Raw genomic sequence first — 24705 nt, forward strand, 5'->3', positions numbered from 1 at the left:
ATTCTACTCTAATACCGTGGTTGCACTTTTTTTATGTGTACCCAGCTCTTAAGTTGACAAAAACCAGCAATTCAAAATTTAAAGAGATAAAAAGCAGAACATTCAGTATAATTAGTTAAGTACCGTAGCACATCGCAGAGAGGATGTGAGATCAGATTGTTTTCCCTCCGTTGACGAAGGTTTTCCCCCAGATAATAATCGACTATATCACCTCTCAGCTATGTCTTATTTATAAATTTTATTATAAGTATAAAAAAGTCATTTAGAAACCAGTACGTGACTGTGCAATCGATTGAGGTAATATATGTAAACGGAAGCATGTCTGATCATTCCCTTAATTCATTGAAATTTTGGTCAACAGGTGTTGTAGAAAATATAAAAATTGGCAAACATATGTGCATGGCAGCAGATGTAAAAGAGGGACGAAAGATACCAGAGGGACAGTCAAACTCATAAATCGAAAATAAACTGACAACGCCATGGCTAAAAATAAAAATAACAAAAAGACAAACAATAGTACACATGACACAACATAGAAAACTAAAGAATGAGCAACACGAACCCAACCAAAAACTAGGGGTGATCTCAGGTTCTCCGGGAAAATAAGCAGATCCTGCTCCACATGAGGCACTCGTCGTGTTGCTCATAATATAACAAATTCGGTAAATAGTCTTATTCGGTAGGTCACAATCATGAATGGAAAGAGGATTGTAGTTACAACGTAAGGAACATATCCGATTTCATCTGTGAAACGGTTATTCCATAACGGTCAACCAACTCGTGATAGAGTCCGTAAAATTTACGAAGGGATGATTTAAACTTCACCATTTGGAACTCTTGGTTTAATATATGTAGCTGCCATGTGAGTAGCAACCTTCTTTCAAGAAAATCATGATAGGAAATACAAGCACGGGAATATCGTATCAATTGGGAGATTTATACCCCGTATGAAGGTGCTGCTGGAATGTTACTACTTGGGAATAGAACGTTCACAATTGGAAAGCTGAAATCATCTCTTTTGTCGTATAGTTTTGTTTTCAACCGACCCTCATTGTCAATATTTAGATGTAAGTCATATGCTTATATGTTACAAATATACATTACCTAACTACAGATCAAATATAAAATTACCATTTTTTATTCATAAAAACAAGAAAACTTTGACGAGAATTATCTACCCTTGTCTTTCAAACGAATGGACGGAAGAAGTCGAACGGCTACTTAATTCAGTATGATGAATATTGTATGTCGAATACTGCTTAATGGATCATTAATTAATTGAATCAAACAAGTCCGTTACTTTAAAACTTATTAGAAGAAAAAAACCAATGTGTATTATACGAGTCAGAAATAATATCAATTTCTAATATGACGTGCTTTATGAATAAACCCATGCTCTAAATCCAATAAAAAAAATTGCACAAGCGTATATTGACTATTGCAGTATAATGCATTTTATCAAATTGGCATGCATTTAATTTATTTCATTAACTTAAAACACTTCCAAACTCTTAAATGATGCACATGTGGTTTCTAATTCATTTAATACGACTGTATAATGTGTTGCATTCCGAAATTGATATACTTGACCTAGATACGACAACCGTGCATGCTGGCTGTTCAAAAACTCCTCCCCGGTCTGCAAAAAACACAGTGCCAGCTGTTTGCTTCTTTACAAACAAAAAAGAGAGGCTCACTATCGCTCGGACAAAAATAATCACGAATATAATGTTCAAACTATAATAAAGTATAGCTTGCATAAATTATTTCTTAAATAGTTCTCACTTAGTTTTTTTTACAAATTATATATATAGTTTTTCATACATATTACTATCTAATAATACTAACAGGCAATAATAATTATGTATATTATAAAAACATAACATTTACTCTATAAATACACATGCAATCTTACCCGGAAATCCTCTGCTTTATCTTGAGAATAAAGGAATGTCTCTAACGTAAGATTGATAACAAATATTCACATCGTGTGATTGTTACATTGAAAAGGATGATACATATAGAATCTTACTTTGATACCAGTGGATTATCGGATTTATCCAATCTCGATAATAAAATCATCAATTTTACTATCGAGATTGGATAAATCAGATAATCCACGAGTAACTATGTAAGAATCTGTTTCCCTGTTTCCCCTTCGAGTGCCTTTCACATTCAACGAAATTGTCAATTTCATTAACACCTGTTAACATATTTTGATGCATCCAGTTAGCTAAAAAGGGTATTACCCTTTAAATCATCGAGTGATCTTTTGAGATCATTGGCAACCTTACGTTGATTAATATTTTATACAATAGGTAAGGATAAGGAAAGGGATACATTTCCATAGAATAAGAATTTCAGAGAAAAGCAAGACGTCCTAATCGAGTTTTGACCAATGAACAACTAAGATCAATCAAACCACACGTCGATTAAAAGAAATTTAATCATCAGGTCAGGAAAAGGATAAATCTAGTAAGAATTAGAGAAAAGCATTTATCGCACCGCTGATAAATAATGACGTTGTGATTGTTTTAACGCCTTCCCGTAGTAATCCCCTATGGATCCGTAGAGGGGTAGTAAATTTCAAATGGATTCATGATCACATCTACTGTTAATGATGACGTCATCTATTTATGTTGTTGTGTTTCATTGCTTAACTTTTCTACAAATTAAAACGCAGAAAAAAAGGTCCTGCGTTCGATACATTTGTTAAACGGTTCACTACTGACACACGCTTGACCATAAAGGGTGATTACATTCCATAGAAGATTAGGCCTTTGGCCTCATTGTTGATATAACTAACCCTATCGAACCATATAACTTATAATATTTGCCAATTGTGAATGTCCTCAAAACGTTAGAATTTCTGATCTGATAAATCAACTGATAGAATTTTATTATTGTGGACTAACCGATCAAGACATGGATTTCAACATTTTCTGTAACGGATTTTCTTTTAAATGTTTATGTTTCCAGAATGTGTGATCACGACATTAGATTCAGTTCTTTGTAATTTATATACAATCCCTTGAATTGATCTTTATATCATTACCGACTATTGACTCTGTAGACAGTAGTTAGTTTTTCGACAGGTTGCCTACTATGTGGTATACATTCTGGTAATCTGTCCAGAAAGGGCAAATAAAAGAAGTCAAATCAAGCTTATAATCGGTACAATTTGAAAACTAGAGGCTCTCAAGAGCCGGTATTGCTCACCTGACTCTACTTGGGTTTTTGACATCATATAAAAAGATATAAAATTTGGTTAAAAGTAACAACACAACCTCCTAAGGAAAGGAACATTCAGGCTATGTTTGATTTCATTCAAAAGCCCCCCACTGGCGGCTATCTTGGATGATGGATCGGCTACAAAGTAACAACACTTGGTCAGCACCTCATAAGGATCATTCATGTCATGTTTGGTTTCATTCCATTCAGTGGTTCTCTAAAATAAGTCATTTGTATGCATTTCTCATAGGGTCCTATGTTAAACTAAATCCCCTGCTGGTGGCCATCTTGGATGATGGATCGGCTACAAAGTAACAACACTTGGTCAGCACCTCATATGGGACATTCGTGCCATGTTTGGTTTCATTCCATTCAGTGGTTCTCTAAAATAAGTCATTAGTATGCATTTCTCATATGGTCATATGTTAAACTAAGTCCCCCGCTGGCGGCCATCTTGGATGATGGATCGGCTAGAAAGTAACAACACTTGGTCAACACCTCATTAGGAACATTCATGCCATGTTTGGTTTCATTCCATTTAGTGGTTCTCTAGAAGAAGTTCAAAATGTAAAAAGTTAACGACGACGACGCCGACGGACGACGACGACGGACGCCAAGTGGTGAGAAAAGCTCACTTGGCCCTTCGGGCCAGGTGAGCTAAATTCAGTTATCTGTTTTCGATTTTCTATACACGACAAAATCATTAGAAAATAATTATTATTTCCCAAAATTGCAACGATTGTCAATTTGAATATACTTGTTTAGTTGGTCTTACTTGACCAAAATACCAAAAAAACACAGAGTCAGTCGAATGCATATACATTATAAAATCCGGAGTCAATAGTCCGTAATATGAAAATGGTCTATTACGAACACAAGTGTGTAAGTCAACTCTTTTAAACAAGTACAAAATTATAAATCTTCATTTACACAGAAATGTTTGGACTACTGATTCATTTTTTTCTTCAGAAATTAAGAGTTTAAATATTTTTTTAAATATATATTCACCATCGTGTTTATGCTGCAAATACAGCGGGTCGACAGCCATTGATGACGTCAGAAGCTCTTTATTTCTAACCCTGCAATATCATTAACAGAGGTTGCACTCGTATTTATGTAATTTGTGCCTAATCATATTTTCTAAAAGCATTGAAAACCAAAATTACAAAAAAAACTAGTTTGTGTTTGCATCAAAATGCGTTAATACATTGCGCCTGAATTTATTTTAGTATTTTCTACATGCACATGCTCTCATTAGACGAAACAGCTAATTTATAACAGTCCTTTGAAATACCAATTTAATGAATCAACTGTCCTAAGTTAGGTTGTCTTTTGTTGATGTGTTTTTTCTCTCGTTTTTTTTTAATAGATTATACTGATTGACTATTGTGTCTGTTTGTTTTGTTCACATATCGTTGTCAATATTATGGAATCTGATGCGACTATCATACAAGTGAGAGGTTGAGCTCGCTTTTAAACCGGGTGCCATTAACCATTTTCTACATAAGAACATGCATGTACCAAGTCAGGAATATGAAAGTTGTTATTCATTCGTTTGATGTGTTTGAACTCGATTAGGGACTTTCCGTTTTGAAATTTCCTCGGAGTTCAGCATTTTTGTGATCTTACTTTTCCCTGTTTGAATGGTTTTACACAAATTATTTTTGGTGCCTTTTAGAGCTTGTGGCTTTGAGTTAGCCAATGCTTTTTGTTGAAGATCGTACTTTGACCTTTAATGGTTTACTTTTACAACTTGTGATTTAGTTTAAACATATTTATTTATAGTGGATTGGGAAACAAGTTTTGCAAACTTGTGATTTGGATGAAGAGTTGTCTCATTGGCACTCACACTACATCTTCTTATATCTATAAATCAACAAGATTATCTGTACCCTAATAGAAAGCGATATAGAACATACCACATCAGTGAACAGTCAAAATTTACAAGCATCCATTTGTTCGGGTTGCAATTAAACGATGTCGCATTCTAAAAATCAAAATGTCTTTTATTTAGCCATAAAATTACAAAATTTAAGATTGTGTATTAGAATAACAAATATAAAATCTACATTGTTTCGGTTTGTTTAAACATATTGAATTGTTCAAAAGAACAAACGGACTATACACAAGTGTTTTTACTTAGTAACGTCTTCTTAAAAAAATATTTTGGTAAACTGTGAAAATTAATATTAGGATGAAATAACTATTATTTGGAAAATCTACGGAATTTGTGAATTGTGAATTAATCACATTTGTGGAAATTAATCAAAACATTTTGTATGACCATTATTTGATCTTTCACGAACATATCTGCAATGCATAAATTAGATTTCCATGATGCCTTTAAGCAACTTAACATGGATCTTGTCTTAAAATCCATTACTATGCAATTAACAATAAGTTCTTAAGGTTGTTAACCTCCCAATAGTAATAGCAATAAAACAAACATATGGGGCAAAATGTAATGACAAAATCCACTCCATTGACCAAAAGCATGTGTACTGCTAGAACTAGAAAATGACATCAATGGTCTAGCAGTTTAGCAAGCGTAAAACGAAGTTTCAAATATGATGGATATATCAATTGTTATAGTTACAGCCGTGAGAAACATATCTTTAAACCACTATAGTATAACACAACTCGCACTTATCTTTAAGGTGATGTATGTCCCTCTTTTTTGACATCTGAAAAGGGTACTTGCCTCAATTCCACGTATATAGTGTTGATTTTCTGCACATATGAGGGCGTTTCCAGCGTAGGCAGCGTCAACGTGTAGCCATACGCTTTCTTTAGCGCATACTTCACTGAGCTCCTTTAGGTTGTCGAATGAACAGCAAGCCGTTGTCCCCAATGTGGCACAAACCTGTCACAGATAAAAAATAGTTTCATGAGTTGTCACTTATTTCTTTGGGTAAGTGGCACATACTTTTAGCTATTGGCATCTAAATATTGAACTTTTTCTATTTGAAGAATGCAATGCCCAAATTAAAGCTGAAACTTGAATAGTTTTCATTATTCTATGTATGCCCAAGGTAAAGCTGACACTTAAATAGTTTTCATTATTCTATGTTTGTCCAATTTGTTTTGTTGCTACCAAAGTTTTTGTGTATTATTGTTAATATTCTATATTTTCTGTCAGTCATATGTTGAAGAGTATGCAATGTTTACTTGTTTTGTGCCCAAACGTCATTTATGTTTTACTATGCGGAAATGTCTGACCTACGCTAAAAGTTTTAGTGAAAACTGGGATATATACATATGCTTTGTCAGGACTTCTCCCATCCTATAGTAAAACTATCTGAGAAAAGGGTAAACGTTCGGTTGTGGGGGATGCATGAACATTAAGTTATGACAAGTCGGAATGCAGACATCAAATGCGATGCCTGGTGTATGAAGTGAGCCACGATATCTGCCCCTGATGAAATCTTACAAAAACTCTTTCAATTAAGGGTCCGTAGTTTGTATATTGCAAGGCAAACTGTGTAGCCAATCTATACTATATATAGCATTATGTTCGAAACTTCTGCACTTTACCCGTAAATTGTAATTGGTATTTCTGAAATATTTGAAACTGAACTTAATGCACAAACAAATACAAACAATTGGTGTTTTGTCCCCATTCCAAAGTCAAAAGAAAAATGACAAAATTGTACTTGCATAAAACGGAATCAATCCCAAACGACGATCCTCCTGCAATAAAATAAATGAAAAAAATATTAAAAGTGTGCTTTAAGTCTCGTGAAGAGCAATTTGTACATTCATAACTTTAAAAAAAAATCATGCAAGACCGTCAGGAAGAGGATCGCTTATTGTCGCCATTCTTTTAAATTATAAAAGCTTTTTGTTTTACTTTTTTTTAATCTAAATAAGAAATAACACTTGATCAATAAATTTCTCAAGCAACTGATCTTACTATTGACTTTCTCTGCAATTATATGATTCTTTTTTAAATACCTATTTATATGTCTGTTTATTTTTTTTAACACATTGTTGATGTGTTTGAGATTTTGATTTTGCCATTTCAAAATGATATTATTTGATTCTCCTTAGAGTTAGTTGTTTTTTTATTTTCTTTTTCTGTACATAATTCATTTTGTACAATAAATGGCATTGGTGACGTCAATTTTTCATTGTTTGAGTACCAAATGACTTTATATACCATTAATAATCTTATTAATTTGAATAAAAAGATATTACGATGTAACCACCAACGAAATAATAACCTACCACCAAAATATGTTCAATATATCTATGTATATCGTTAAATTTATTTGATTTGTATTAATAAATTTGGTTTACGGTATCCCCAATTACGTGCCCCTTTTATTATTGTCAACAGTAATAACCAATATTATAGGATTAATACGATTACCTCGATAGCACGTTCTAAAACATGGCCTCGCAAAGAGAAGTTTTCATCAACATCCAACTGCCTCATCTTGACAAGACCAATCATACCAGCTTTTTCTACACATGAGTGTGCCTACGAAATAGAAGTGTTTTGAATAATTGAAAAGTAATTTGTCCGTCACTGGTGAGCACAAAACGGATTGCAAACATGCTCGCTTTTATTGGAAATAGTTTTTATATATATATACTAGAACGCATCCGTGATATCGCGGGTCCGTGACTGAATTTAAGTATATAACTATGCGTAAGCCTTATTTCAGTATTATTATTGTCATCTGAGAAAGTCATGCTGATTACACAGTTTTCTCTGCTTTCAAATCTTTCTGTTTGAAGCCGTCGAATATGAATATACACCGTGGAACTGGAACTTATCAATTATTGGTAATATTATTTATTTGGAAAACAAAAGGTCCTGGAATGGAGTATTTTTTAATCAACAACATTGTCCTATACGTGCCAAGAAAAAAGTATAATCACAAAAATACTGAACTCAGAGGAAAATCAATTCGGAAAGTCCATAATCACATGGCAAAATCAAATAACAAAACGCATCAAAAACTAATAGACAAGAAATTGCCTCCGTTGAAATTCTGCAAATATCCCATAGAGCAAATTACATGGATGATTAATATTGACCATTTGGTATATGGTCGTGTTCTTAGCGAGACGAACATAAAGGTCATAAATTTGTTTGTTGAATGAAATTAAATCTGTATGTACGAATGGGTGCCGTAGGAGGTCCACCGGAATTTTTAGCGAGGATTTCTTGGCATGTTAGTTATAAATAAAGTTGAAGTCTTTGATTCGCGGTCTGTTTTACGTCATGCCCGCTTAACAAATTGAAAACTGTACCTATACGCCTTATTTTGAGTCCAGATTTTTAGAATGAATGAATGATCTTAGAAAATCTTACTGATTATAAAATACTACAATAGGTAACAATTTGACAATGATTGATAGAATTTAATAGTGTCAACCCTGTGATAAGTATTCGTAGTGTTATCTTAGAAAGTCTTACTGATTAAAATACTAAAATAAGTACAATTGATTGGTGGAATTTAGTAGAGATAACCCTGTGATTATGACCCGTGTAAATAGCATAATCCTAAATACACCGGTTGGTGGTGCGCCTGTCAAATGCGGAACGTACAGATAAGGTAATAGGTAACAGGTGAATATACTATTGGTATCGGTATCGGGTTCGACCCGGAACTTCTTAATTATTGGCAATAGTAATTACTTGGAAACAAAACTGTCAAAAGGGCCTGGAGTAGTGTAATTTTTAATCTACACCTTTGTACTATATTAGTTATATATAAAGTAGAATTCTTTGATTCGTAATAACGACGTGATGACGGCTGACAAATTAGACCTCGTTATTTTAGTATTATAGATATATATATATATCACAAATCAAAAACGATAGATATATACTACACAGTGTTCTAATTGCAAATATAATTGACAGTTCATTTGGAGATCAATCTGAAAGATTATGTCTGCTGGGAAATAGAAATATGGTCACATGGTGTTGTCAAATCCGACAGTGAAAACAATTGTTATAGACGGCGGTTGTTTGACATACACGTAAAGGTTTATCTAGCAAAAAAAACAGGATTATCTAATGAAAATGCATCTTCCGAATCAGGATTATAATCACAGTTGTGTTTCACTCTGTAGTTGTTGACGTCTGATTTTGTTAGTTTTGATCTTACCTTGGAGTGTAGTATTTTTGTTATATAGATATATGTATGCATGCCAATAAGACAAGTTCGTGAGGTTTAAATACACAGAGGGAATGGTTCATGTTGGGTGAGGGCAATGCCCTTTGCACGTAACAGAAGCATTGCAATAACCATTTGACGGATCCGTAACTTTTCTTATCACAGCGGAACGCAAATTTCATACTTTCATACCCAGCTGACCACCTGTTCAGGACCTTCAATATGAATTCATTGGTAATGTGTTCTTGTCCAACATATGAATACATACATGTATTTCTTTCTGGACATTAAGTATATAAAAAAACATACGTAAACGATTGCTGGAGTTATTTAACCACGTCACTCGTTCTCACTCGATTATCGATTTAGCAGAATATATGACATTAAAGAGGTTATCCGAAGTAATGCTGTGGTATTTTTCGAGTGATTTACTTAGTGTTTGTTGAATAACATAAACTAATTTATTTTGAGCCAAATGAAATCATAAGTACATTTCTTAAACAAATATGTATATGCTGTATATGGGAAACTTTAAATCTGGGTCGATTTGATATCTGAATATTAAAACCAGAGCCAACGGTTAATGATAAACCTAGTTATGATCGTATATTTATTGACAAATTTAAAAAAAAAAAGAGGAAATACATGTCAGCTCTATTATCTAAATCAGTGAAGAATACTTCAATCATAATGACGCAATTGGAATAGTCCATTAGAACAGATCGAACAATATACTTGGACATGAACCGATCCAATATTGTTAATCAGGCCAAGGAATCAACATCTGCTAAATTCAGGCGAACATGAAACGAGCAAGCATTGGCCCGACAACGCTGCAACGTAATAACACTTACAAGCTTTGATGAATATGCTACCAGCTTTGGAAGTAAAATACCGTCATCTACAAATGGGAATTTCCCCTTCAGATCTTTAAGTGTGGTATGTCTTGCTGCTAACAGTGTTACAAGAACACATTCACTGGCTGAACCCTAGAAAAAAATCAAAACAGACTCGTAACTTTGTATTTTCGAGACATTCCCTCTAGTTATAATTAGTAATTCTCACTTCGTCCACAAATATAAAATTTAGAGTTTTTATTTAATTCATAATGTTGCCGTGACACGGTAATAATTATTTTCACGATAAATTATAAAATTGATGATAAGTGGCGATGGATAACCAGCGAAATTCTATTCACATGCTAAAAGTAAACAAAACGTATTTATTTATTGCCGATTTGTCACGAAGAATGAATTTGAATGACATTCTCAAGAAATATCTAAATCAAACATTAAACATAAAGTCAGTTTTTCTTACACACGCTTTTAGTTGGAGATATCAAAAAATGATTATGGCTAGCGAAGGCGCAAATCCAGATTCAGAGAATATGTCATATATGAAGATTTAAGTTAAGTAACTTGTAATGTTTAGAATTTAGAGAATTAAGCTGTGTGTATATAACTGTTAAAAAATAGGAAGTTTATCTAATGCCTTTTTTCCGTATACACGTAAGGTCATGCCAATGTACACGTATGGATGGTGGTCCAAATACTCATATGATCAACATCTATATTGATTCTAACTACTTAAACTGAAGGTGTACTCCCACCATTAATTTTCCCTACTAATCTTTTTTAAATTTGGACTTTTCAAACACATTGTGTGTTTAAAATAAAGAAATATTTGGAATTAGTAAAGTTGAATTCTTCCAGTACTATAGACAATAGTTCATATAAATTGCATTGCATGTGAGAAAATAACCATCACTGGAAGTTAACCAGTCAATGATTTCCCTTTTACTATGTGTATGTTCCGGACCGAAATAACCATCACTGGAAGTTAACCAGTCATTGATTTCCCTTTTACTTTGTGTATGTTCCGGACCATATGAGTATTTGCGTATACTCATATGGTTCGACCGTACGCGTATGGTTGGACCATATGAGTATAATACTCGTTTGGTTATTAACGGGCCGGACCATATGAGTATTGTGACCATATAGGTATTTTGTTTTAAATTACATTATTAAAGTTTCAATAATACAAAATCTTTATCTAAAAAAACAATGATGATTAGATGACAATGTATTATTTTTTATAATTTAAATACTACGTATAATTAAATATTAATGCCATAGTTAGTTTTCATCGCTAATTACATTCTTGCATATAGGCTTGGAGTGACATTAACTTCTACACGGTATCATAGCTTTTTTGCATTTACAAGTCTTGGTTGTGTACGATCCTTTTCATTTACATGCACCTTTTGTTTGCGAGTGAAAAGCTAACCTTTTTGTAGCTGCGTACATTGATATCGAGGTTTTGGCCATTCCGATATGTCTACGGTGTTTTTTAAGAAGCTCTAGATCTCAAATATCGTAGCATGACTGCAATACACCATACTCACAAGATAACTTAAATAAACTATGTTACTTTCCAGTGACTTCTTGTGTAACAGTTCATTAAGAATTTTTTGAAATTTATTTTTTTAAGTCGACATATTGCCATTCACTCGTAATAACAAATCGGTAATGACCATCGGTAATGACCATCGTTATAAAATGTGTTTATTATTTAGTTTTGACAAGTAAGTAATATTAACTGTGTGAAACTTCTTATTTTTATTTGGCTAATCGTTTTATTATAACATTATAATAAAATTACCTGATAAATATATGATAGCGTCTTTATAATGAACGAGTTTAGAAGTATTAAAAGTATACTGTAACAGAGTGTTAATTACCCCGACCATACGCGTACGGTCGGACCATACGCGTATGGTCAGACCATATGAGTATATACCCATATGGTCATGACAATACGCGTATGGTCCAAATACTCATATATGGTCCGGAACTAATTATAACTTTATGACGCAAAAGACATTCATTATCACTGAACTATTATATATTTGTTTAGGGGCCAGCTGAAGGACGCCTACGGGTGCGGGAATTTTTTGCTACATTGAAAGACCTGTTGGTGACCTTCTGTTGTTGTTTTTTCTTTGGTCGGGTTGTTGTCTCTTTGACACATTCCCCATTTCCATTCTCAATTTTATATGATTTAGAACTGTTTTAATGCAGTGAAATATTAGATTTATTTCTATCAACTCAAATCAAGGGACTCTTTGTTTCGACACTTTTTCGTATGCAACCATGCAGATGTGACGTAATATAATTTGGTGGTATTACACCTGCACAATTACCTGTATGACCCCTCCTCCTGTTCCTCCTTCGTGCAGAAATTCGTTAGGAAGGCCAAGCATCTTACCTACAACAAAATTCATTATTGACCCTTTATTGGACATTCAAATCTATTAAGGCTAAACATAATATTCAAATTGTTTGATGTAGCCTACTTACATAACCACATAATATGTAACCTAACAAAAAAATATATGACACAAAACGTTTCAAACTTATTCCCGCTTCAATGTCATTTTCTCGTCTAAACCATTTCTTAATGGTGGCCTAACGTATATGAATTCTGATAAACTGGCAACGTTTGGGGGATCTACATGTGCAATCTAGCAATAGGCAATTGTATATATGATGCACATGCACTTGACTTATATCATTGGTTGAACAGAAAAATATGGGAAGCACCCGGGGGAAAGAAAAAGCGCCTGAGGAAGAAAAATAGCGCACGGGGAAGAAAAATAGCGCACGGGGAAGAAAATTAGCGCACGGGGAAAAGAAAAGGTGCCCGGGGAAATTATATAGATATTTTATTGACATGAGACAACTTTGCGATGAAATTAGTTATGCACATTGATTTTTTTTTAAATTTTAGTCACGTAATTTGCAATTTAAGATAACAGACATTTGTAATAAAGCACAAACACATATATGAATGTTTCAATTTTAACAATAATATATGAATAGGCCTACTATTTCGAAAGACAGATAATAATAGATCACAGTTTATGCGGAAGATTATGGCAAGCCGTTCTCGTCAAAACTATGTCTAAACCATTTTTCGAGAAATTTACACACTAAGAATTATAAAAAAAACACAGTGAGATTTTAAAACTTCAAAACACACACTGAGAATTAAAAAGTACACACTGAGAATTAAAAATAACACACTGAGAATTAAAAATTACACACTGAGAATTAAAAATTACACACTGAGAATTAAAAATTACACACTGAGATTTCATAACGACGCACGTAGATTACAAAAATGAAAAACACACACTGAGAATTGAAAATTACACACTGAGAATTGAAAAGTACACACTGAGAATAGTGTGTATTTTTGAAATCTCAGTGTGTAATTAACAATTCTCAGTGTGTGTTTTTCAGTTTAGTTATTCTCAATGTGTCTTTTTGAAATCTCAGTGTGTTAGCTTCCGATATAGTTCTTCTTTGCAGTGAGTGTTGATTTTTGTTGTTTATCACAATATTATAAGACTTATATTATAACAAGTTTATTGAAAATTTGCATTGACATAACTGAAATCAACTCACTTACGTTACCAACCGGCCAGTAAAGTCAAACCTAGAAATACCCATAGGCTATTTGTTATTCAGTTGAATTTTGAACTGTGAACTGTGAACTTTGAACTTTTGCATTGAAATGGGTAAAAAGAATAACGGTAATGGTAATACCAGGAATAAATCTACTCAGGACTAAAGTAAAAGCAATGATGTCATTGACGGTAATACCTTAGATGATTCGGTGAGTGTAATTGGTGCCATCACAGAAGCCCATAATGTAATTTACAATGCTGACGAAACTATGTTTGGACATCTGTTCGACAATACGCAGTCCAAATCAAATAAGTTAAAAAGAAAACTTTCAACAGTCAGTGACAGTGAAAGTGAGTCAGATTCTGTAAAAACTACAAAACAACAAAAACGCACTAAAAACCTCCAGACAACAGTAAGCGGTAGTGTTAGTAATGTAATTGCGGAAGCTGAAGTACATATGGACTCAAGTATATCTCCCGATGTGCGCGTTCTTAGTCAAATGATCAGTACCTTTTCGCATGATATGCGTAATATGTTTGGCGATATGAATACACGCATTAATGATCTTGAAAGAAATCTAGAGCGAAAAATAACTGTTAAGGTTAATCAAATCATTGATAAGCGTGTCAATTCCGAAATTAAAAAAGTCCGATCTGAAGTCAACGCCGTTGTAGATTCTTTGCGCCTAGATATTGACGAAGACTTGCAAGTGGTAGAGAAAAAACTTGAAGATTTTTCCAAACAAATAGACAATCAATCTACCAGCAATATTGATTGTAATCTAGTTATCCGGAACCTTCCGGAAAGTACAAATGAAAATATCGTATCAAAAGTTTCCGCCTTGTTCAGAGAAGGTCTAAAAGTGCAAATTACCCCAATAAACTGTGAACGTAAACAGAGACGAAGTACGAATACGAGTGGTGTTGTTATAGTCTCGTGCAAGTCCAAAGCAGTTGTAAATGATGTAATGTCAGCTAAATACAAACTGAAATCCAGTCGTCAGTACAGTGATGTTTTCATACACAGAGATCAGACTGTTCAACAACGCATAGAACGTAAAAACTTTCAGACAATCGTAAATGTGTTAAAGTCTGTTGATCCACATATCAATATGAAGGGCGCGGAAGTTATTGCCAGTCGTTTTGTAAATAGCAAAAGATCTTCCAAGAACCGCAATGAACATGAGAGTAGGTGTACTTCTCATACACAACAAAATACATCACGACGTGGAACGAACAATTCAACAAGAAGTAACACTTCCACCTTACATAGTAACACTGGTCATAGTAACTACAACGCAAGAACAAGTCATCGGGAACAGAACAACAGACACGGCAGTAAAAACCACCATCAACAGTCGAGAAAAGGTAGATGGTAGTTATCTGCAGGTTTTTGGAATGTAAATAACTGGAACAAAAACACTAGCTCTGATAATTGTATTCTTCGCTCTACTTGTATAAATAAACTCGATTTAGATATTATATGTATTGGTGAAACTCATTTGAAAGGAGATGATGTATTATTTATTAATGGTTATAAATGGATAGGTCAAAATAGAAAAGCGTTACATAGAAATGCAAAAAATGGTTCTGGTGGTGTAGGTATTTTTATAAAAATGTATTTTTATGACTTATTCCATATTACTATATTAGACACTTCATTTGAAGGTATTTTGTGGATAAACTTAATTGAAAAATCATCTGAATTTGAATTTAATATTTGCATTTGTTATTTACCTCCAGAAAATTCAACACGTCAAATCGATAAAGATGCTTTCTTTAACACTTTAATTACACAAGTTTATGAACATCAAAATAAAGGGCCGTTTTTCATTTGCGGAGATTTTAACAGTAGATGTGGTAATGAAAGTGATTATATTGAGGGTGTTGACAATTTATGTCAAAGAAATGTCATTGATTTTAAGTGTAATTCATACTGTAATGCATTTATTGATTTCCTTATTAGTGCTAATTGTTGTATACTCAATGGTAGAAACTTTGTAAACAATGATTATACATGTGTATCGACGAAAGGTTGTTCAGTGGTTGATTATTGCATTGTACCTTATGATAATTTAAACTTGTTTAAAGATTTTTGTGTTATACGAGCGAATGATCTGGGGTGGTGTTCTCGAAAGTCTCCTAAGATTCGTCCTAAGTTATAGATAAGACCAATTTAAGGACGGACTTAAGATCAACTTAGGACACTCTTAAGTTGTGTCTCGAAGCTATCTCAGACGAATCTTATGTTAGGACGTCCTAAACATATCCTAAATCGAAATACAGATATTTGTTGATAAAACATTTATAAATGACGAAAATATTGAATACAATTATTTACGAATTTTATAATAACATGTACAGAATAAATTGCATAATTACCAATGTAATTATATAAAAAAAAGATTGTTATTTAAACTGGAAAACAATTTGTTTTGAAAAGAGAATTAAATTTTTAGTATAATCGTATCGTGAAACACGAAGTTCAAAGTTTAAAATCATTCACCTTTTCTTTATATACGAGTTAATAACCGATGGTGCGTTTCATTTCATGTTCATTTTCACGTAAAATAATGAGCAAAAAGTGAAATCCAAACTGTATTACACTAGGATGAAGATAGGATGCTCTTAAGACACCTTGTTGGGTGTCCTAAAGTTAGGACGAAAAATGAGATATATCATAAGTTAAGAGAGCTTCGAGAACACGACTTAGGACAAAGACTTGTCATAAGATAGACTTAGGACACGTCCTAACCCTAAGATAGCTTCGAGAACACCACCCCTCGTCACGTCCGCAGGCTTCGACGTGAACAGGGTTGATTTAAAACTAATACCTGATCATTCACTTATTAAATGGAGTATAGATTTAAATGCTTTTATGTCTAATGTACAACCAACAAATGATAAAGATGAGACATTTTCTACGAAGTTTGAGAAATTTGATTTTAATAAAATTCCTGCAAATTTTATGAATACCAATAACGTTTATCAAAATATATGTTCATTAATAGAAAGCCTTAAGACTGTTGAACATCAACAAAATTGTGTAAATGGCATTTATGATGATTTTTGTAAAACGGTTGAATCAGAGATGTCTGATAAAATACCAAGTAAGACTATTTTTGTTGGTGGTAAGCAATCAAATAAAAAATATCGGAATAAGAAACCCTGGTGGAATGAATCTTTGAGTAAATTGTGGTATGAGATGTGTAATGCTGAAAAAGCATGGAATAAATGTAAAAACATGCATCAAAATCAGCTAAAAGCTATGTATGTACAAAAGAGGAAACATTTTGATAGTGAGGTTCAAAAAAGTAAGAGGAAGTATTGGTATGACATGCAGGAGCAATTACTCTCTGAATCTAGCAAAAATCAGCATATGTTTTGGAAAAAGATTGGTAAAATAGGTATTGCAGAAAGTCGTAAACATGTAATTCCTATGGAAGTAATCGATGATGATGGTATTGTAAGTTCTGAATTAACAGATGTTCTTGACAAATGGAAATCTGAATATTCAGAATTGCTTAATCAGCAAAACAGTTCGATTAGGGTTTCTGATTCTTGTACCAGTTTAAATGAAGCGAGTACTTTTAATGATTTTTTGTTGACGGAACCCATTTCGTTTCAAGAAACAGTACATGTTATTGAAAAGACAAAAAGGGGTAAATCTGCTGGCATCGATAACTTACCGGGGGAGGTTTTTCTTAACCAAAGTTCAGCTCTATTTCTATACCATTTATTTGATATCTGTTTTAGATATGGTAATGTTCCTGATTTATGGAATAGAATTATTATTAATCCTATTCCTAAATCTAACATGTCAGACGCGAGAGACCCCCTTTGTTATAGAGGGATCGCCCTTGCAGCAGTGTCTTACAAATTGTACTGTAATATACTGAGCGATAGATTAGCTCATTGGGTAGATGATAACAATGTACTGGCGGACGAGCAGAATGGTTTCCGGCAACAACGTAGTACAATTGACCAATTGTCTAGTCTTACTAATTTGATTGATGTAAGAAAAAAACTTCGTAAATCAACCTTTTGCGCCTTTTTTGATTTTTAAAAGGCTTACGACACTATACAAAGGGATATTTTATGGTATAAATTAAATAAAATGGGTGTTGCACAGACTTTTTGTTCTGCTATTAAGTCAATTTATACAAATGTTTTATGTTCTGTAAGAATAAACGGTCATTTCACAGACTGGTTTGATGTTAACTGTGGCTTGAAACAAGGATGTCCCTTGTCGCCCATTTTGTTCAACTTGTATATTAATGATTTAGTTACATTTCTTAAGTCCTTTGACTGCGGAATAGAAATAGGTGATGAAAAACTATGTATTTTGTTATATGCTGATGACGTTGTAATTATAGCAAACGATGAAAAAGAACTTCAACTTATGTTAAATGCTTTATCTACATGGTGTAAAGACAATTGTATGAAAATTAATGCAAACAAGAGTAACGTTGTACATTTTAGACCGCCATCTATACCTAGATCTGATGTAATTTTTAATTGTAATGGTCATACTATTAAGTTTTCTAGTAATTATACTTATCTTGGTCTCGTTTTAAACGAGCATTTAGACTATAATGTTACTGCAAAAGCCGTTGCATCTTCAGCAAATAGGGCTTTAGGGTTGGTAATAGCCAAGTGTAAACTTTTAGGTGGTGTTTGTTTCGATGTATTTGTGAAATTATATGAAAGTTTAGTTTGTCCTATAATAGAATATGGAGCAGGTATATGGGGTGTAAAATCATATTCTTGTATTAACTCCATTCATAATAGGGCTTGTAGATTTTTTCTTGGTGTAGGAAAATATGCACCAAATGCTGCAGTTACTGGAGACTTAGGTATAACACCTATTTTTGATAAGCAGTGGAAAAGTATTATTCGTTTGTGGTGTAGATTAAATAACATGAGCTCAAACCGTTTAAATGCGAAAGTTCACAAGTGGGCTGATAGTATGAGTATTAAGCATAAGTGTGTTAAAAACTGGAATTTTGTAGTAAAGAAAACCTTCTGTGAACTAAATTTAAGTCATTTATCGTGTCCTGAAAATATGGACACTAACTATGTTATAAAAATTTTTATGTCAAAATTACATAGAAAACATGTCGATAATTGGCATGCTGTTTTGCATTCTGATAAATCTATATCGGGTAGAGGTGGCAATAAGCTACGAACTTACAGACTGTTTAAGGAACATTTTGAACCAGAGGAATACTGCAAAATAGCTTTACCCTTCAGTCACAGAAGTGCTTTCGCCAAATTTAGATGTGGTGTTGCTCCCCTTAGAATTGAAACAGGGAGATATGAAAATATTGTTTTAGAAAATAGAGTGTGCCATATATGTGACGTTTTTATTGAAGATGAAGCGCATGTTTTATTAAGATGTCCTCTTTATGACGATTTTAGAAACCATTTATATCATGTTGCTGAAACTTTTAATGATAATTTTAATACTTTAGATGATAATCAAAAGTTAGTGTTTTTATTCTCAGATGTAAATATGATTCGTGTGTGTGCCAAAACCTGTCATTTAATTTTAAAAAGACGTAGGAATTTTATATATTGTACATAGTATTTTATTTCATATTATGTATTATTATTATCTATGCATTTTAATAGTCTCTTATAATTCTGTATAGAATGGCTCTCATTTTATTTAGTGTTATTTTACAATGTTACTATTGTATAAAGATTGATTGTACTTGTTGAGAGATGAGACTTTAATAAAACATTGAAATGAATTGAATTGTAATTTTCAATCTCAGTGTGTGTTTTTCATTTTTGTAATCTCAGTGCGTCTTAATGAAATCTCAGTGTGTAATTTTTAATTCTCAGTGTGTAATTTTTAATTCTCAGTGTGTAATTTTTAATTCTCAGTGTGTGTTTTGAAGTTTTCAAATCTCAGTGTGTTTTTTTGTAAATCTCAGTGTGTAAATTTCTCGAAAAATGGTTTAAACATAGTTTTGACGAGAACGGCTTGCCATGGAAGATATATAGAATTAAATTTATAACAGTGTGGTCGACGGTAAAACGTTTGTTAGTAATTAAACTGAAAAATTCACCTATAACTTGTTTGTCGTTGGCGATGATTTTATGCTCACTCACCTATAACTTGTTTGTCGTTGGCGATGATTTTATGCTCACTCACCTATAACTTGTTTGTCGTTGGCGATGATTTTATGCTCACTCAGTCTATCAGAGGCCTTCAAGTGGGGGTTTAAATAATCACTTGTTAACACATTTTGATACATAAAATGAAACTTTCTTTTCACAAATCATTTAAGCAATTTGTTTTAAATAATTTTTTTACCATCACTTTATACTACAGTTTCACTTTTAAGAATGATAATGTTCAGAGCTGATATCAATAAATAACGATAAAAAAAAAAGTTTATTCATGTAAAAAAAAAACTTTTAAGTAATGGGGACCTGCGTTATTTCACAAAATATCTTATTGATTAAGAGAACAAAATCATTTAAGAGTGACCTTCTATTTATTCAATGCTAACCATGTGGGCTTTGTTTGTGAAGAGTTCCAGATGACAAAAAAAACATTTTTTTGTTGTTGTTATAAACCATAAGTCGACCCGTTTATTCAGATATTTGTCAATTTGCCTTGGCTCTCAAGTCCAACACTTGGGACAGGAGGAACAAATGCGTCCTGTATGATTTTGTAAATAGATGCATCTTTTAAAAATAGTCGAAAAAAAATTGTCTGTCCAATGGAAAGGTTGAGGCCAAAAAAAGATGAACGGTGCATTATAGAAACATAGAAGCTGGTTGCAAAAGTTGACGACAAGATCTATTTTCAACTTGAGTATGGCCTTATACTATTAACCTGAAATAGATATTTTTATAGCAATTCCCTTGATACGAATACTTGTTGTCTTGGGCTTGTTTTGCTCTTTGGTTGGGTTGTTGTCTCTATGACAATTCAATTCTCATTCTTATCATAGGTATAACTGCATGTACAAAAAAGAATGTGTGGTGTGATAGACAATCATACAAATTCTTTCCAGTGACCAACAGGCGTTAGCAAAATACACACTTTATAGAATGAAAGCTCCAAGAGGTCTTGGCATGCAAAAACAAACACGAAAGTTGAGCGAGAGAAAAACAATAAGGATACCGCATACAAATTAGAAAATGGTCCGCAATATTACTTTTGTCAACTCACTAAGTTGAAATGAAAGACCTGGCGAATTTTGGCCTTTTCAATGGATGTGATGTATGTTTAAAAAATCATGGTTTGTTTAGACATTTAATTCAAGTCTTGGTTTTAAATTATTTGCAAGTAAGTTTAAAGTATTTAAAACAAATAATCACTCACAGAAAGACGTCTAATCCATCTTCAAAAGAAAGAAAAAAATGAAAAGACGACCTATAACGCACAGAATATCATGTCTGTGTTTGGGCCGTATGAGTATTTGGACCATACGCGTATGGTCCGGAAAATATTTTATTTGCGATCACAAAATGCACGAAGTCGTCCATTTCTATGTAAATTGGGTCGATTTGAATATTAAAAAGATGAATGCGTTTCTGTTGCCAAGTGTTTTTCACAAAGTAGTAGCAGTATAGCAGAACAGTTTTACCAATACAATACCGTAAATGCATGCAAATTTTACAAGGTTTAAACCAAATAGCTTTCTTACTATCCAATAACTTTCAAGTACGAAAAAGACAGGGCAGAAGTATATGTTATGTATTTGCAGAACTTTTGAAATTGGATTATGCATTCGTTCTAAAATAATTTTTTTGACCAGATAAAAAAGTTAAAAGATGACATTATTCGACAATCGCAATTGTTAAATATCGTTGACGTCCGAAAAAGATAATCAATCAAAATATGCACTACAATTTTTAAAGCCAGTAAGTCATTCTTTTTTCAAAACACAAATTCATGATTAGTATTTCGAATTATTTTATTTAGGCGTTGAGAACCTTTGGTGACCCCACAGTTTAAATGTCTATATCTATGGGCGTTACTGACGAACGTTCACCTAATCTGTCCCAATCAATGGGAAATTAAAGTGCACCAATCAATGTCCACAGCCACACTGTTACGAATACGATTCTAAAATGTGAGACATCAAAAAAAAGGTTTTTTAAAAACGATATCAAAATGAAAAATGTAATAAAACAACTTAAACACAGATAAATATTAATCTAATCAAAAATAGAAGAGTTACTACGGAACCCGATAAGGGCCATTCAAAAAAAATATTTTATGTCGTTATTACGACATAGCATGTCGTAATTTCGACATAACTTGTCGTTATTACGACATCGCTATGTCGTAATTTCGACATAACATGTCGTTATAACGACATAGCTATGTCGTAATTTCGACATATCATGTCGTAATAACGACATCACTATGTCGTTTTAACGACATGTTATGTCGAAATTACGACATATGGATGTCGTTATAACGACATTTTATGTCGAAATTACGACATGCTCTGTCGTAAGAACGACATATAGCTATATTTAAAAGAATATGTATTATGATTGGCATGAGACTAAATGTCACAGAAATTAACAATTATACGTCATCATAATGCCCCCGCATAGTCAGCTATAAAAGAGGGAGGAAAGGTACCAGAGGGAGAGTCCCCGAAATGCTGTGTGGCAGACATTGTTATTATTTAATTATTAGCTCCCTTGGTAAAACTCCAAATTTCATATTTAATGTATTCTATTGTTAAATAATTTACATGAAGCTTAATAAGTATATTTTTGTTAATTGCATAGCTTTTGCTATTTGAATTCATTGGTTAAAGATATTTATTTATATTGTAAAGTTTAATATTTGCATCGTCGCAACATCTTTGGTTACCTTCTTTGGATACCTTCAGTGAGAAAGCTATGCAGTCACCGATATTGGAAGAATGAAATGTGGAATTATCAGAGTGGAATTATTAGAGGACTGAATTTGTACAACCAAGTCAATCCAAGCTTTCCATCTCCCTTTAAATAAGCGCAAACTACATGGCTTCGTGGTATAAGGATTTATTGAAGTATTGATTGCTCTATTTCTACTTTCAAACGCTGGGCACGCGCGATGTTCCAACAACCCCATGGATTTAAAACAGAATCTTCGAAATTTCATTCGCAAAACAAAATAAAAATGTTAGAAAACACGAATCAATATTAAAACAAATTCAATATATGTTTTGAATTATGTATTTACAGCTTTTGATCATCTCCTAAGTAATATCTAGTATATTTGAGGATTAAAATAAGAAAGATATGTGAAAAAACGGATGTTCCGTCCAACGTTACATTTATGAAAAACTGTTTTAACTCTTGTGATCCTATTTCTTATTCTCTGATCTTCTAGATTCTTGACAGGAACAACGACTTGTGTCGGTTCTTTGTGGCGTTAAAGCCGTTTCTTTTACCAAATTTCATTTGACTCGAATAAAAATAGTAAGACAATAATAATATCTAACAAAATTACATATATTTGCCTCATAAGAGTTCAAATATTGCTGATTCAATACAATCTTCTCTACACAGTCGTTTTTCAAACGGTAGCCATTTTGTCCTAGTTGATATTTCATTTTTCAAAGCAGTTAACGCGTATTTTTTATAATTGATCAAAACAAAAGTTAGATATACGCAGAGTAAAAAATGCCAAGATTCTTTTCTTTTTAACTACATATTTGGGTCTTAAAGTAACAAAATGCGTCCATACATTACAAAACGGTAGCCAATTTACCCAAACGTCTGAAAACTTCTAAAATCCTAAAGACGCTAATTTCTGACGTTAAATGTGCTAAAGTTTCAATTAAATGTTTATGATAATTAAAACAAATCGTGTTATGCAATCTAATTAAAATATTGATCTCTGATTACGTTATACTGCATATGAATTAGATTGCGTGTTATGAAATTTGGAAAATGATGTTGATGATTGCTGCCGAAAAAAAGAATAGTGCATGTTGCTATATACTCCGCCCAGGTACATAGGTTCGACACAGGTTAAATTTTGCAATTTTTATAAATTGTATAGCTTTTAACGATTTATTTAAAAGAGTTTGGAAATGGGGGGAAAATCCCATTATATAAAATAAATTGAAATATATGTTACGGAAGTACTCCGAAATAATTTAAAGTCGTCACTTCAGTTAGGTGCAATCACCAATATCAAAAGACTTAATACCAGTTCACGGAATGTTTTTCTTCGCGATTTGTCCTGCTATTCATGATATAACTGTCATGATGAAAGTAATTCCTGTACTAGCGAAGCCGGAATTTGTGCATGAAATGGAGGTAATTGAAGGACGAATCCCAAACAGCGACAAAAACCGTTTCATCGAATTAAAAAAAAAACGGGATTATATTTTTATTTGCCGTTTTCGCGGACGATCCAGGAGTAGATTACTATATTTTAAAATGTATATATCTGAAGATGACTTGGGAAATAATTCTCAAGCCAAGGTTCAAGTAATTGATTGGGTGTATTTCGACAACTTATGTGCCAGGGAAAATACAATTCTATTCAAATTTAATCAAGGGTAAAATGTTCGATTTACTTGCAGAGTGTCAGATATATTTGTATTGGGGATGAATTAAGATATAGAAATTTTACAGTGACAGATGATATGCAACTTGAAAGTTAAACATCCTATGATAAAAAAAAAATATGAAAACCGTATACATGCACTTCCGTCCCATCTTTCCTTCCTACATTACTTGCGACAGTACTGCATTTTTAGTTGGAATAACTTAAAGGGTTAACATTATTATATCGATTTCCACAACTCGAGGTAATTTTTAATAAAATGACATCCAAAAACGAACAGAATCAGAATCAACCAACACTATAAAAAAACGAATAAA

The 24705-nt window shown here is 32.8% G+C and overlaps 1 protein-coding gene across 1 annotated transcript in view; it reads right to left on the reverse strand.

Annotated features, from left to right (window-relative positions):
* Positions 1–24705, reverse strand: part of LOC134693670 (aromatic-L-amino-acid decarboxylase-like) — a 44638-nt gene that overhangs the window by 12469 nt on the left and 7464 nt on the right. The window contains exons 4-11 of the mRNA XM_063554564.1: positions 12571–12635; positions 10220–10354; positions 7604–7714; positions 6889–6921; positions 5933–6094; positions 5151–5218; positions 4240–4310; positions 1916–1935 (exon numbers count right to left, since the gene is read on the reverse strand). Coding sequence (XP_063410634.1) covers positions 1916–1935; positions 4240–4310; positions 5151–5218; positions 5933–6094; positions 6889–6921; positions 7604–7714; positions 10220–10354; positions 12571–12635 — 665 coding nt within the window. The remainder of the gene's footprint in view (positions 1–1915; positions 1936–4239; positions 4311–5150; positions 5219–5932; positions 6095–6888; positions 6922–7603; positions 7715–10219; positions 10355–12570; positions 12636–24705) is intronic.

This window comes from Mytilus trossulus, chromosome 12 (genome assembly GCF_036588685.1).
Source record: "Mytilus trossulus isolate FHL-02 chromosome 12, PNRI_Mtr1.1.1.hap1, whole genome shotgun sequence".
Classification (NCBI taxonomy): Eukaryota; Metazoa; Mollusca; class Bivalvia; order Mytilida; family Mytilidae; genus Mytilus; species Mytilus trossulus.